The following is a 13,852-nucleotide window of genomic DNA, read 5'->3' as shown; positions in this document are numbered from 1 at the left end:
TCTTACGCTCTCTTCTGGTCACCGACGATATACCGCAGTGTAGTATCACGATAAAATATTAAAATATTAAATAAATACAAAAAATATATGCTATTTATAAAAAATATATTTGATAATTTCATCACTTTCTTTTTCATGTAAATCGGTTTCTTTTTTTTTATGGAGCACATTTTGCAGAGACTCTTTATCTTCATTTAATTGTATGAGGCAGATGTAAAATCTTTTATGATACGCATGTAAAATTGCTTTTTAAAATTTATATTTACTTTAAATATCACTACATACTCTAAACCTTGTTTGCTTTTTTTGGTACCCATTGAATATCCACTAGTGGCAAAAAATTGTCAGGCTTTTATTTTTTAGTACAATTTTGAAGACATCTAAATACTTTATTTTAATAGTATAGACTAGCCTCCACAGGCAGAAGTGTACGGTAGTAAAATCCTGTTTGCTTCAATAGCAGAATAAGAAATGACCATTGTGTGTGAGTGCAGATGCAACAACAAAACACACCCCACACTGCATTTTTATTCTTTTATTTATTTTTTACAAAACAAGAAGTTCCAAATATTCTGAAACCTGAACCCCAGCACTGACCTCCACCAGCGAATCGCTACAATCAGAGGGAAAGGAACAAAGGTTTCATCAATACATGATCCTAAAGTACAGCAATGCATAGAGATCCGGTGAACGTCACCAAACCTGGTTCCCTGCATTGGGTCATGTAGACCAGAGCACAAGTTGGGTCGACTTAAGTGCAATGTTGGAAGAACTAGCCAAAACCAAGGATGACTTTTATATCTCAAATTTTCCCTCCATTTAGTTTGTTGATGGATAAAAAGTGTGAAATCTGTAGAGCAGAAATAGCCTCATATCATGGTTCTGAGGTCATAGCTTTATTAAAATGGATAGAAATAACACTATGTGGTGCCAAAGACAGGTAGTGGAGTATAGTAACTGGTGTGCTTAAAGTGAAAAAATGATCCTAACCACCATCATAGACAACTTGTCTAAAAGTAGAGTAAGCTAGGGATTCTTTAGTTGAGCTGTTGATGGTGGTGAGGTCCAGATTGGTCTCTCTATTGGCAAAGGCAACAACGTCATGTGATGTAAAACATTTGGGTTTGATGAAGTAAATGAAAGCTTCAAATTCAGTGCTTAAGAGAACCTATTCTGATAGGAACTGTTTAAATACCAATTTGGCATTGGAATATGAAGAAAAATCGAAGCTTTTCAGCATAAGAAACAGCATGTGCATCTGGAGTGTACAGCCTATACACAGTAAGGTTAAAGGTGCTAAATTGTGTGTCGTCAAGCAATTAAGACCAAAAGCTACAATGAATCCCAATGGAGCTGCAGATCCGAACTGTCCAAAAAGTCTGTGGAAAATACACTGGTTGGGGCGTGCGAGTTCAAAGGGGCAAGAACCATACCCCCACTGTTAGAAGTACTGCCCCCTCCTACCACGGGTATGTCCAACCAATCCATGCCATCCAAGGTGGGGTCTTCAAAGTCCAGGCTGGCGGGGTGGGGCGAGAAGCTCAGGTCACTGGTGTCCATTGGAGATGGTGGATGGTCCAGAATACTGGAAGTGCTCAGCATTTGATTGTGGAGGTCATCGATTAACGTTAACGGGCCATCCGGCTCCACGCCGAGAAGAGGAGCACCAGTGGTGCTCTCCAGGAAGTCCTCCAGGCGACCGTTTCCAGAGCAAGGCCTGTCCTGGGTGTCTGAGAGCTGCTGGGAAGGGGCGGGGACGGGGTCAGGGTGATGTGTGGATGGTGAGAGGTGTTGCGGAGAAGGAGGTGGAGATGGAGTGGGTGGGCTTGAGTGGAGGTCTGACAGGGAGGGGTCTTGACTGGCTTTAAACCCAGATGAAATTTCTGAGAATAAAGAGAGATTTATTATTACTTAATATATATTCACACACTACCTTTCAAGATTTTTTTTGGATGGTCTCTTATGCTTACCAAGTTTGAAATTATTTGATCAAAATAAGTATAAAAACGGTAAAATACGGTTACACTTTAAAATAGCCGTTTTCTATTTTAATATATTTTAAAATGTAATTTATTCTAATAATTGCTTAGTACCATTTTCAGCAGTCATGTTATCCTTCAGAAAACATTTTAATTTGCTGACTTGGCCCCCGAGAAACATTTATTATTATCTATGTAGAAAACAGTTTGCATGATATTTTTTTGTAGATCTTTGATACATAGAAAGTTCAAAAGAACAGCATTTATTTGAAAACAACATTATTTTAAATATTATAAATTACTGTCATTTTGGATCAATTTAACACATCCTTGCTGAATAAAATAATCAATTTCTAAATTAAAAAAGACTTTTACCTCCACTCTTGATCAGGATTTCAAACAGATCATCTATTTGCTGGTTGTTTGAGACATTATCCTGTTAAACAGACAATACAATCAATGTTACAATAAGAAAAAAACCCTGTTTACAAAGGAAATGAAGGTGAAAAATGAAGATAAAGAAAATAGAAGAAAGAATGAATGAGTAAAAGCCATACTTTGAAATGCTGAGGAGGGTGAGTGATCGGCTTTGGCTTTGGGGAGGAAGGGGTGAATAAAGTGTGTCTATCAAAATTTGGGCAAATGTCCTCCTAGAATTGATGGAGATGATGGGTAGAGGAGGATGGAAAAATAAATACTAGCTTTAGCTCGAAACAAAGCAAGGAGGAGAAAAGGCAAAAAAGAAAAATGGGTAATAACATTATTAACGCATGTGCAATACCTTAAACAAAGGAGGTGAGGAGGGTTTGCTCAGTGGGTTGGATTCCTCACAGAAGAAGGGCACAAAGCTGGGAGGTGCAGACACTGGCTGGCTAGACTCTTTAACACTGGGGGTTTCCAAGTGGAGCCCTACTTTCTGAACCTGGAAATGGGAGATTTTAACATGGGTCAGCTGCGGAGAGGAGAGAAAAAAACAACCATCTGCAGCCCATCCCCTTATATTCCAGTAATTATTGACTATAATGCATATACACGGTTTTGTTAGCTCTCAATACAATCCACACATGTATTTCTATACCTTTTTCTATCAATAATTTAATGCACAACTGTAATTGAGTGCACATCACAGGGCAAACATGCAATTCCTTTGTACTACTGGACCATGACATTGCTTTAGAAAGATCCTGTCTTATGAATAATACTGATACAAGTCATTCAAATCCATGTGATGCTCACTCTATATTGATTTCAAACTTGTAAAATATTCAAATAAATCTTAAAGTAGCCAATTTCGGCTCATAGGTTGAAAATAACATGCTCATTGTTTTTCATCATTATTTTTCTGTATGTCATCTTAGTATTTCATGTACCTCTAAAGACTTCAGAGTTCAAATCAACAGAGAGCTCTCTATTTCATGCTTTCATTTAAGTTGAAAAAAGCACATCCGCATGTTATATGCACATACTTTGTTGATGGGCTCTCTGACAGTCTGTGATTGGTTGGCAGAACTAGCCATATCAGTAGATGACTGGCTAGGGAGCTTGGTAGGGGTCGACTGCAATCTCTGAAACACAACAAACCAACGATTATGACTCCTATTAAATGTATAAGAACCAAATGTCAGCAGTGAATGCCCCAAATCAGCATATATGACCACGTGACACTGAAGACTGCAGTACCGGCTGCTGAAAAATCAGCTTACATTTAAAACATATTAAAATGGATGCGATATTTTACATTAAAACGGTATTTCACAAACCATAAAAAAATATACAGACCCCAAACTTAAAGAGCAGAGTATACCTAAATGAAATGAAGATATTAATAGATAAACTGTTGTTTAGTCACCTGTAGAGTGATCCGTCCATTGGATTTGCTCTGAGGAGAATTTCCAGACAGACTATCAACACTGTTACTGGTGAGTGCAATCAGATAACGGTTGCCATTGATGTCCGTGACCAAAGTGGGTGTGGGGTGAGCTTTCAGGAGATCCAGTGGGTAAGACGTAGAACTAGACTGCTGGCTGACAAACACCTGTGAAACCTGCAAAAAACAACAACAATGTAAAACAAGAACAACAATAAACAAAAAAAAACATACAATGCCATCCAAATCAATATCGAAGGTATTTAATAAGCTGGAAACGCTGCGGACCTGTGGTGTCTGTAACGGCTGCTGTGGCTGATTTTGCGGCTTCTGCTGCTTGCTTTGTTGCTGCTTTTGCTGCCTCTGCTGGATGATTAGCTGCTGCAACTTTTGCTGCTGCTGCTGCTGATTCTGCTGCAGTGTCTGTGTCTTCTTTTGCTGCTGCTGTAGTAACTTTATGTTCCGCTGCTGCAGTAATTGCACTTTCTGCTGCCGTTGCAGTAACTGTGTCTTCTGCTGCTGCAACAGCAACACCTGCGTTTTTCCTTGCTCTTGCTGCAGTTTCGGCGGACCCATTTGCTGCTGTTGTTTATGCTGTTGCAGTAACTGCGTCTTTTGTTGTTGTCCGTTTGGTAGGTCCACCAGCATTTGCTGCTGCTGCTGCTGCACCTGCAGCCGGTGAATCTGCTGCAGTCTGAGCAGAGTCTGCTGCGAGCACTGCATCTGGATCTTCTTCTGGGGCTGGACTTGCTTCTGCAGGTCCTCTGTTGTGTCCATTTCATCCTTAATCTCTTCCTTTACCTTCACTTCCACTCCGTTAGACAGCAACGGTATTTCAGCGTTACCCGTGTTGTCTGTTACTTCTGCGGCAGCTCCACGCTTACCCTGCTCCAGCTGAGAACGCAGGGTCTCCACCAGTCTCTGCTTCTGCCTAAGCATGCGTGTCAACTCCTCGATCTGCTTGTCCTTCTCTTGAAGCATTTGGTCTTTGTCCAGAGGAGACAAAGCAGATCCTGATGCTGCCACGGGACTTGGATCGTGAGGCTGTGCAGATAGCGGACCCAGATGGGAAAAGATGCAGGAAGCCTGCCCATGGGACTCCTCTTTAATTGGGGAGGGGTGGTCTGGAGAGGGGTGCAGGCTGAGCTGGGTGAGAGGTGATGTGACCTGTTAATGGAGAAACACAAGTTCTTAAAAGAAAGTAAACAGGGCCGCAACCACTAATTGTCTTTTCACGATTTCTGCTGTGCATCTTCAAACCCACAGACCTACCATTTCTCCAAACACATCCCCATTGCAGCTGGTCTCATCGGGACTCAATCCAGCCAGAGAGCGATCAGAGGGGGTAGGAGATGAAGGAGGAGAGGAGCTAGTGCTGCTGAAGCGCATGATTTGAGGTGGAGTTGTACTGTGGACCCTAGTGGTAGCCGCTACGGGAAAAGCTGACATTGACTTCGGGGCTTTATTTGGGGCGGCACCAGATGAATGAACTGACACCTGTGGTAAATGAGCAGAAGCTGTTTTCGTCGAACCACTGTTTTGCTCCTGGTAGTTCCTCAGTCGTTCAATGAGATCGTTCTTGGTGCCCGATACTGTCAACCGCCTCAGTTTGAGCTCATGTTTAAGTTCAGCAACCTGGAAGAGAGATCCACAAGAAATAGTTGGGATCTAAAAGTAACAATTCCCATCATTTCATTTCAGAGCTGGTTGGTTTGGTTCATGGCTTAGAATCCCATATTGAGGATTTTGTTTTTACAAATCTCCATAAAGTGGGAAAATTACTTGAACCAAAAACGCCAAAATTAGTTGTCAGAGTTATTGCGTTAGTATAAGTACGTGAATTACTACTGTTACCCACTTTGAATTCATCCAGGTTTGCAGGCAAGGTGCTGGGTGTAGCTCCTCCCACTATAGGCTGGCTCTGTCGATTGTGCCCATTCTGATTGGAGGAGACTGTAGAGCATGTGGAAATAGACTGGGAAGGGGAGGGGCCTGGATTGGTGGATCCACCACCTTCCTTTTCAGCAGAAAGTCTGGATTTGAACAGATTTATTTTTGATTTATAATTAAATCAGGTTTGTCTACACTTTTCTAGAACAGTGGCTTTCAACAAGTTGTGATTCAGAACCCAGTATGTTATGTAACCTGCATTTAATATTTCATATTTTGTTTTATTTTGTATAGTTTGTCTGTTTTTATTATTTAATATTAATAATATTAATAATATTTATTTAATATTACATTGGAATCTTTTGTTGTGACAGGCAAAACGGATGTGTGACCAATTTTTGGTAAGACTTTTGTCAAGAAATTCATACTTTTATTCAGTGAGTATGCATTAAACCGACTGAAAATGACATTTATAATGTTGAAAAGATTTCTACTTCAAAGAAATCCTGTTCTTTTTAACTTTTTATCGAGCAAAGAATAAAAGTTTTATGGTTTCCACAAAAATAATACAAGCTCAACTGTTTTCAACATTACTGATAAGTAACTTTTTTTGAACCAAATCAGCATATTAGCATGATTTCTGAATGATCATGTGACACTGAAGACTAGAGTAATGGCTGCTAAAAATTAAGCTTTGCATTACTGGAATAAAATTGCAATTTAAGATAAATTAAAATCTTTAAAAGTATGCAACCTTACTGTTTTTAATTATTTTTTTAAATAAAATCATAATATCATAAATACTTATTATTAAAAAAATAAAATCTTATCAACCCCAGACACAGAAATAATATGCACATACACAGTTATGACACAACTGACCTGTCGATAAGCCCCTCCCATCAAACGCAGATGAGCCAATCCCAGTCATGTATCTCTTGCTAAAACTTACCTTAAAGTTAGTGCATCCATGCTAATGTACAAACCTAAATAGCCGACTGTTCTCACGTCATGTACAGGCCAAAAACACATAAATCAAGGTCTACATTTCAGTGCCTCTCCATATCAAACAGTTAAATGTACATTAATTTAATCGTACCCTGCGATACATGAACAGTGTTGATCCTGCATGTTGTCATTCGGGATTGTGATGACCGTAATATGAGAGTTTCACGCTTGCATTGTATCTGTAAACTCGCTTCGAGTTACCCAACATATTTATTTTTTAATATTTAATTTACCCCTCCATGTAATATTTAATTAACACTTAAATATTGGCCCTTCTGTGTCCAAAATGGTTAAAAAAAAAATCATGGGACAAGGTTTTCAGACTGAGTGCTGTTACAGCTCCGTTTGTTTGTCACAAAACAAACCAGTGTGTAAATACATTTGAAAATCCAGCGTTTAGTTGATCCTTATAAGCACTTGTCGTCACAGTTATAAACACGCCGGCTTTCTTCATTCGTGAGCAGGGTTTGGTGCCATGGTATCTTTGTTTCCAGGCGGATCATTAAAAAACGCGACTTGTGGAAATCCTGTGTAATTGAACCAATCCGATGACGACTTCGACACTCCTGAAGTGTTTTCACTTTTGTGTCACATATGCATCAGACGTTTAGCCAACGATCCGTGGGCTGAGACTAGAGCAACTTAGTAACTAAGGGAGGCGGGGCTTACCGATAGGTCAATTATACACAACACAGTAAAGCTTGTCCATAAACTGTGTGGTTGTACTCACTTTGGAGGTGCGGGTAAGATAGTGTGGTAGTTGTAGTGCTGCTGTTGCTGGTTGATGATCTGAAGCTGAAGAAAAAGCTGCTGCTGGTGGAGGATTTTAGCGTACGAGGAGTCCAGTTGAGGAGGCGGCTCCCGGTCGTTCTTCTGGTCAGGTGGGATATACTGGTGATATTTGAGTTTCTTCACTTTGGGCTTGTTATCTTTGGGCTTCTTGGATCGATGAGATGTCCGATCTGTGCTGGACTTGGACTGCTGCTTAAGTTCAAGACAAAGGAATATAAAAAGAAAAATTAGTGATGAAATAAAAAATGTTTCTTATTTAGACTGAATTTTTTTTTTTACATATTAATGGTTTGATGGCTTTCACTTTACCTTTGTATGTCCCGTCGGTGGACGGGAAGAGTTTCTCATGATAGTTTCACTGGTAAGATTCTGTGGTGGAGAGGCGTCAGACGCAATGAGAGGAGGAGGTGGGGCCTGAGTGAGAAACTACAACAAACACACTGATTAAATACAGTATGTGCTCTTAAATGTGTCTCTTACATTGTCCTCTCTGTTCTTAAACTTGCATATGTGGCTCTGTGGCTCATAATAATGAGGTCATTTTTAATATAAAACAATTTAAAAGGACAGTTCACTCAAAAATGTAAATACGAATGGAAAAAAGCAGCATGGACATTCTGCTTTTCGTCTACTACTGAAAAAAGAAATCACACAAGTTTAAAACAACATGATGACATGACGGGGGTGTCTGGATGAACGGTCCCTTTATGTGTAGAGCAGTGCTGCCCTCTAGCTTACTGAAAGCACAAAAGCAATATTTCATTCATCTCGTCTTGAACAACTGAAAATATACCTGAGATGGTGAGAGGTCTCCGTTCAGTTTCATCATATCAGAGGGAGAGTGTTGAGGGGCAAGACCCAACGGAGAGTCCTGACTGCACTGGGGATCTGGTGACAGGGCATCACTACTGTCCTCGTCCAATGAGGAGCTCTCACCCTTTGGAGACTCTGTACCTGAAAATACATGAACACATCTAAGGGGATAGTTCAGTTCAGTGTCTCCACTGAAAGTCCAGGTAACCAAAACTTAAAGGAATCAAAAAGGCCATTAAGGCATTGTAAAATTATTCCATATGAATCAAGTGGTTTAATCGAAGTCTTGTGAAAATTAAGGTGATTAAATGTTGACACGACTTTCATTATGGGTAACTATCCTCTTAAAGGGATCGTTCTTAGGTACTTCATACATCTTCAGAATACAAATGAAGATATTTTGGATGAAATCTGATTTTCATTTCTAACCCTGCACAGACAGTGGTGCAACTGAAATGTTCCTAGACACAGCAAGATAGTAAGGACATCATTAAAATAGTCCGAAAACTAAGGTCTTTAAGGTGTGGAATGACATGAGGGTCAGTAATTAATGACATCATTTTCATTTTTGGGTGAACTATGCCTTTAAGACATTGGTGAGAGTCAAACTACTCTTACATTTAACAGAACACGAGTCGTGAATGAATCACTGTGAGTAAATCTTTGAAGTGGGAAAGCTGACTTTGTTCACTGTAGTTTACTGAACTGCTATGCAACTAAAATGACACAGGAACTTTATTGACAGTATATGTAGGTAAAGCTTCCTCTTTTTCTGTCAGCTTTGCAAATAATAGGTTTGCACTGTTGTCATCTGTGGCGAAAATGCTTATGGTGTTTAAACAGTAACACTGACAAAGCTGATATTGTGATCCTCGTGCACGCAACATAAATGCTGTTTTTAGTGGTTCTAGACTAACCGATGAGCGTGTGCACAGGGAGGATGTTCTTGTGGACCAGCTCGATGGGACCAGGGCGGTGCGAGATCTTATCATTGAGATCATCTGCCAGTCGCGCTCTCTTCAGCTTCAGCTGCTTGGCCTGCAGTGAGGGCTCGGCTGAGGTCTCTGTGGGTGAAATATGCTTATTAACAACTGAATCACATCCTTTGATGTAAATAGCATTTAAATTCCCCTATAAGAGTATACTGACTCAATTAGTACTTTTGCATGATGATCAACTACCTGTTTTCTATTTTAACAGAAATGAAAAAAAAAAAAAAAAATACAAAGGTTATAGAAAAATATAAAGAGCTCCGTCACTCTTGAACAGGAACAGGTCAGGATAAGGTTATAGCGATGGACCCTTTAAAGAAAGTCCATTGCAAGAGACAGAAACATACTGCGATCATTCAATATTACTCTTGTTTTCTTATTTAAAAAAGAATGACGTGTCACTCACCTTCGAGGATGTGCATCCTGACCAGTTCGGACCTCTCTGGCCGACTCCTGATCTTCCTCTTCAGGTAATCCTCAGTCTGCACCAGTAAAAAAAAGAAAACAAGTGTTAATTTAAGAATGTGATTATTATTATTATTTTATTTTTTTAAGGAAGAACCTCTTTTTCTTCAAAGGAGAGAGATAAGGTCACTCACACGTGCTCTCTCCAGACTTCTCCTCTGTTCGTGGAAGGCAGCAGAACTCTTCAGTGCTGTGTACAGAGACAGAGACAGAGACAGTCTTGCTTTATGTTCAGTCATAGGGATGTGCACACAGTGTGACTGTTAGGTTCTCAACAGATGAATTAAGCGAGCATTCAAGTTCCGAGTGCAGGAGAACACCAAAATGTTTCCTGTGTGAACTAACCACTCCAAACAATGTCCCAATACATACTGTATTTCCACTCAATCACTGCCAAGACTTCCAAGTTTTCAAAGTCTTGTATCTGTGCCCACCTGTTTCCCTTAATGAACATTATTTGATATTGAGGAACTATGTAAGAAGAATGAAAAACTCATCATTAAAGGTCACACTAAAAGGTTACGTGTGAAAAAACAGAAGATGGTCGTGTATCAGATTGGCTCAAATCCCCTGCTGAGAGAACAAAGGGTGTTCAGTTTAATAACAGCAGGTGTGTGTTTCCTTCTGCCTGAAATCACTTGTGGGAAATCAAAAGCAATGTATTTTAAAAGATATAAAATAATATAGATATTTTATTATATACTCTTTACATTTTTTTTTTAATATATAGATATTTATCACCATCATCATTTATACCAAACAAGTATATTCCATATATTGGTAGAAAACTGTACTTGTATGGTGTATGTAAAGTATATATTTACTACCACAACAGCAGACATTATTTCTCTAAAAGAGGGCTGAACCAAAAAACAAGGACTGTAAATTGCACATGTGATTGAGTCGTAATATGAAAGGGATAACGGAGTAACAATGTGATGTAACAGCCAAGATTGGGCAACTACGCAGCAGAGGCTCACAAAAATAAACCAAAAGAACTATACAAAGTTTGGGGTCAGTAAGGTTTCATCAGAATATTAGAATCATTTCTGAAGGATGGAGTAATGGCTGATCAAAGCTTTGCCATCACAAGAATAAATATATAAATAAATGCTAAAACATAAAGCAGTTATTTAATATTTCACAATATTACTTTTCTTGCAATATTACACAATATTTCACAATATTACCGTTTAGTTTTTGACCAAATAAATGTAGCCTTGCTACATTAGAGAGCAAAATATAAATAAATATAGACATACTGTAGTACTGATATTTAGTAACGCAAGTTTCTGAAGCTTATACTGTAGAGTTGTGGATAAATTACATTAAAACATAAAAAAAAAGGTGACAAACCCTGCATAGTAAGGCAAAAAGGTGAATTAAAACATGGCGAAAAATCTAAAAGTATAAACTTTCTGTTCCTTAGACATTTAATTTTTTTTTTTTTAATCTAAAATCTTTGATGAAAAAGTCACAACTGTACTCTCATACAGTTACATTAAACCGTTAGGAAATCTTAATGTAATCCTGTAATACGTGCTTAGTTTTTGGCTGTCGCTTTTAAAGAGCAAAGCTAGAGCTGCTTGAGCACTTCCTCCTTCCCACAGAGGCCACATACACAGCACAGTGTGAAGACTGCAAATCCTCTCAACTGATGAGCAGAACATAGAATAAGGAAGTGGAAACAATAGGGGAAGTAGATCCAACTGATAACACAACAACAGGCCCTTTCACAATGACTGTGTGTAGGCAATCAAGAGTCAAGAATCAGTCTTTTATACCAGACCACATCTAGAGAACAGTCCCCTCCATTAAAGCCTGCTGGAGCCTATAAGCAAAACACATGTTCCTGCTGCAATGTGCAGCATAATGCATAAATGCAGATAGCTCACTATTATTGCTTTTGAATGGGTGTTGATTACTACATAAGCATTGTTGAAATATTCCATTTCATAGTCGATTTCATGTAAAATGATAGGCTGTGAATGTTGCAATATCCGAATAGTACCATGAAATGCTTGCAGCCATAGCTGCACCACAACAGCAACTTTTTACATACCATCCAATAGAGCCATATCAAGAGTTTGCATGCCAATGTGGCTAAACTGCATTACAAATATCTTAGAATACTGTCATTACACCTAGGCTTTGGAATATACAGTGGCCCTAAAAAGATTTTGGACACTGTACTTACATTTGATATATGAATGTCACAGCATATAAAATATAAATGCAACTGGAATCTGAGAACATGCAAGAGATTTTCCGCAGGGGACCATTTTTGCAATTGCTTTAAATCAACTGGTCCGAAAGGGATTTTACTCTCAGTAACCACAAGTAAAGTTTAACACATTAACAATTTGTTGAACCAATTTGTTGCATAAAGCCTGACATCAATAGAAAAAATAAGACCATATATATTTAAAAAACAAAAGTTGCATACAGATTCTATGTTTTGTCAATCATATTTGATACTATGGCTCCTATAACATAATATAGTGAGAATCTGGAGCTCATACTTGAGGATAAAAAATGCATTTTAATTTTATTCAAAGGCCCACTGAGAAAAAATATAAAATTTGGTGCAGACATTGTTCAATGACCTAAAGGTGGACATTTTTACAATTATTTTACTTGCTAAAGAAGTAGAAACTATCAAACAGAGGACAGAAGGCATAAAGAATATAGTGTTTTCAGCAAATACTTTATCATGTTGATTGTTTGCTTTGATTTCATAATTTTGCATAATATTATTGTGTTCTATTACTATAAATGTCATTGGCTTGAAATTTTTATATAGGTTTTGCCAAGAAATGTATAAATTGACCAAATAATTTATGAAGCAACTATGCATATATTTACAAACTTTTGCCCAAATAATTTATGAAGCAAGTATGCATATATTCACATATATTTTTGCCAAAACTAAACTATTAATTCTTTGCAATCTGCTTTTGTGGCAAGTCAATGCAAATATGCAAAAAGTGTGATGCAAACGTGTGATGCTTGGTAACTAGAAGAGTAAAATCAGACTTACGAGGCATGATTCCTTGGCTGACCAGCTCCTCTCGCGTCCTTCTCTGTTGTAATTTGAGCTGAAGAACTGCATGGGGAGAGAGGAAAGGGGTTCAGATTCAGAGAATGACAGATTCGATATTAACATCGGGACAGCTGTAGCCAGATGACTATAACACAGTCAGGACAAGAGCTCGAAAGAACCCTTTTTCAGCTTCTTGCTAACTAAAGGGTGAATTGCTGAGGGGAGGGTCTGTTTTGGTTTTGGTTTTTCATACTTCCCCTTTACTACACTCAACTACTTTCCTGAATTCAAAAAGTGCAACTGAGAGAGAAGCAATATGCGTTCTTCAAATCAGGAACTTACGTGGTTGGCACAACACACTGAGTAAGTTGCTCATTATAAAAAGGGTGGTGTGAAGGCAGCAGGAATTTGTTTTATTGTTTTTTTCTGTGAAAAAAAAAAGCTGTTACAGTTACTATTACGTCAAATGACATGTCAGGAGGGATGTGACCCTGTGAGGAGGGATACGGTTACTCTCGATTCGATTCAGTTTTGTTCTTGTTTTACTACAAAATAGTATAATTCGTTGTTTTTGACTAATAAAAAAAATAAATGGTTCCTTTTATTATTGCTTGGACAAAATGCTGCACGTTTCTTTGTGAAATTGAAATAACACTATAATAATATTCTAATATAGCACTTTCATATTATTGCTCTTTTGTTGGTTTTGTCCTCATTTGTAAGCTGCTTTGGATAAAAGCATCTGTCAAATATCTAAATATAAATGTAACACACACACACACACACACAAAAAAATCTCTTCATATAAAAAAAAGGCTTTGTCTGTGCTCTTTCCATTTAAAATGAGAGGCAACCACAGCATTTTTATCATGAGCCAAACAAAGATGTTGCATACATGCAACACGATAAGTTTTTAATCTTACTTAGATTGTATAGTTTCAAAATTTGAGCAAAAACATAATTATTTGATTGTTTTTTGTGACACTATATCTAAAAAATATCT

The 13,852-nt window shown here is 38.2% G+C and overlaps 1 protein-coding gene across 8 annotated transcripts in view; it reads right to left on the bottom strand.

Moving 5' to 3' along the window:
- Window positions 1-520: 520 nt before the first annotated feature.
- The window catches only part of mrtfab (myocardin related transcription factor Ab), a 30,706-nt gene continuing 17,374 nt past the window's right edge, over window positions 521-13,852 (bottom strand). For 3 of the 8 annotated variants that reach the window (XM_052570709.1, XM_052570714.1, XM_052570707.1), the window contains 16 exons: window positions 12,847-12,912; window positions 9,941-9,996; window positions 9,748-9,823; window positions 9,267-9,413; window positions 8,330-8,490; window positions 7,846-7,962; window positions 7,475-7,728; window positions 5,705-5,879; window positions 5,119-5,481; window positions 4,135-5,013; window positions 3,829-4,023; window positions 3,446-3,544; window positions 2,761-2,901; window positions 2,537-2,629; window positions 2,355-2,415; window positions 521-1,883 (listed from right to left, as the gene is read on the bottom strand). In XM_052570709.1, coding sequence (XP_052426669.1) covers window positions 1,333-1,883; window positions 2,355-2,415; window positions 2,537-2,629; window positions 2,761-2,901; window positions 3,446-3,544; window positions 3,829-4,023; window positions 4,135-5,013; window positions 5,119-5,481; window positions 5,705-5,879; window positions 7,475-7,728; window positions 7,846-7,962; window positions 8,330-8,490; window positions 9,267-9,413; window positions 9,748-9,823; window positions 9,941-9,996; window positions 12,847-12,912 — 3,434 coding nt within the window. In that variant the 3' untranslated portion in view covers window positions 521-1,332. The remainder of the gene's footprint in view (window positions 1,884-2,354; window positions 2,416-2,536; window positions 2,630-2,760; window positions 2,902-3,445; window positions 3,545-3,828; window positions 4,024-4,134; window positions 5,014-5,118; window positions 5,482-5,704; window positions 5,880-7,474; window positions 7,729-7,845; window positions 7,963-8,329; window positions 8,491-9,266; window positions 9,414-9,747; window positions 9,824-9,940; window positions 9,997-12,846; window positions 12,913-13,852) is intronic. The other 5 variants (XM_052570713.1, XM_052570715.1, XM_052570712.1 and 2 more) reach the window with 3 other exon arrangements.

Source organism: Carassius gibelio, chromosome B12 (assembly GCF_023724105.1).
Source record: "Carassius gibelio isolate Cgi1373 ecotype wild population from Czech Republic chromosome B12, carGib1.2-hapl.c, whole genome shotgun sequence".
NCBI lineage: Eukaryota > Metazoa > Chordata > Actinopteri > Cypriniformes > Cyprinidae > Carassius > Carassius gibelio.
Note: the sequence above shows the minus strand (reverse complement) of the source record. Positions and strands in the feature narration are given on the sequence as shown.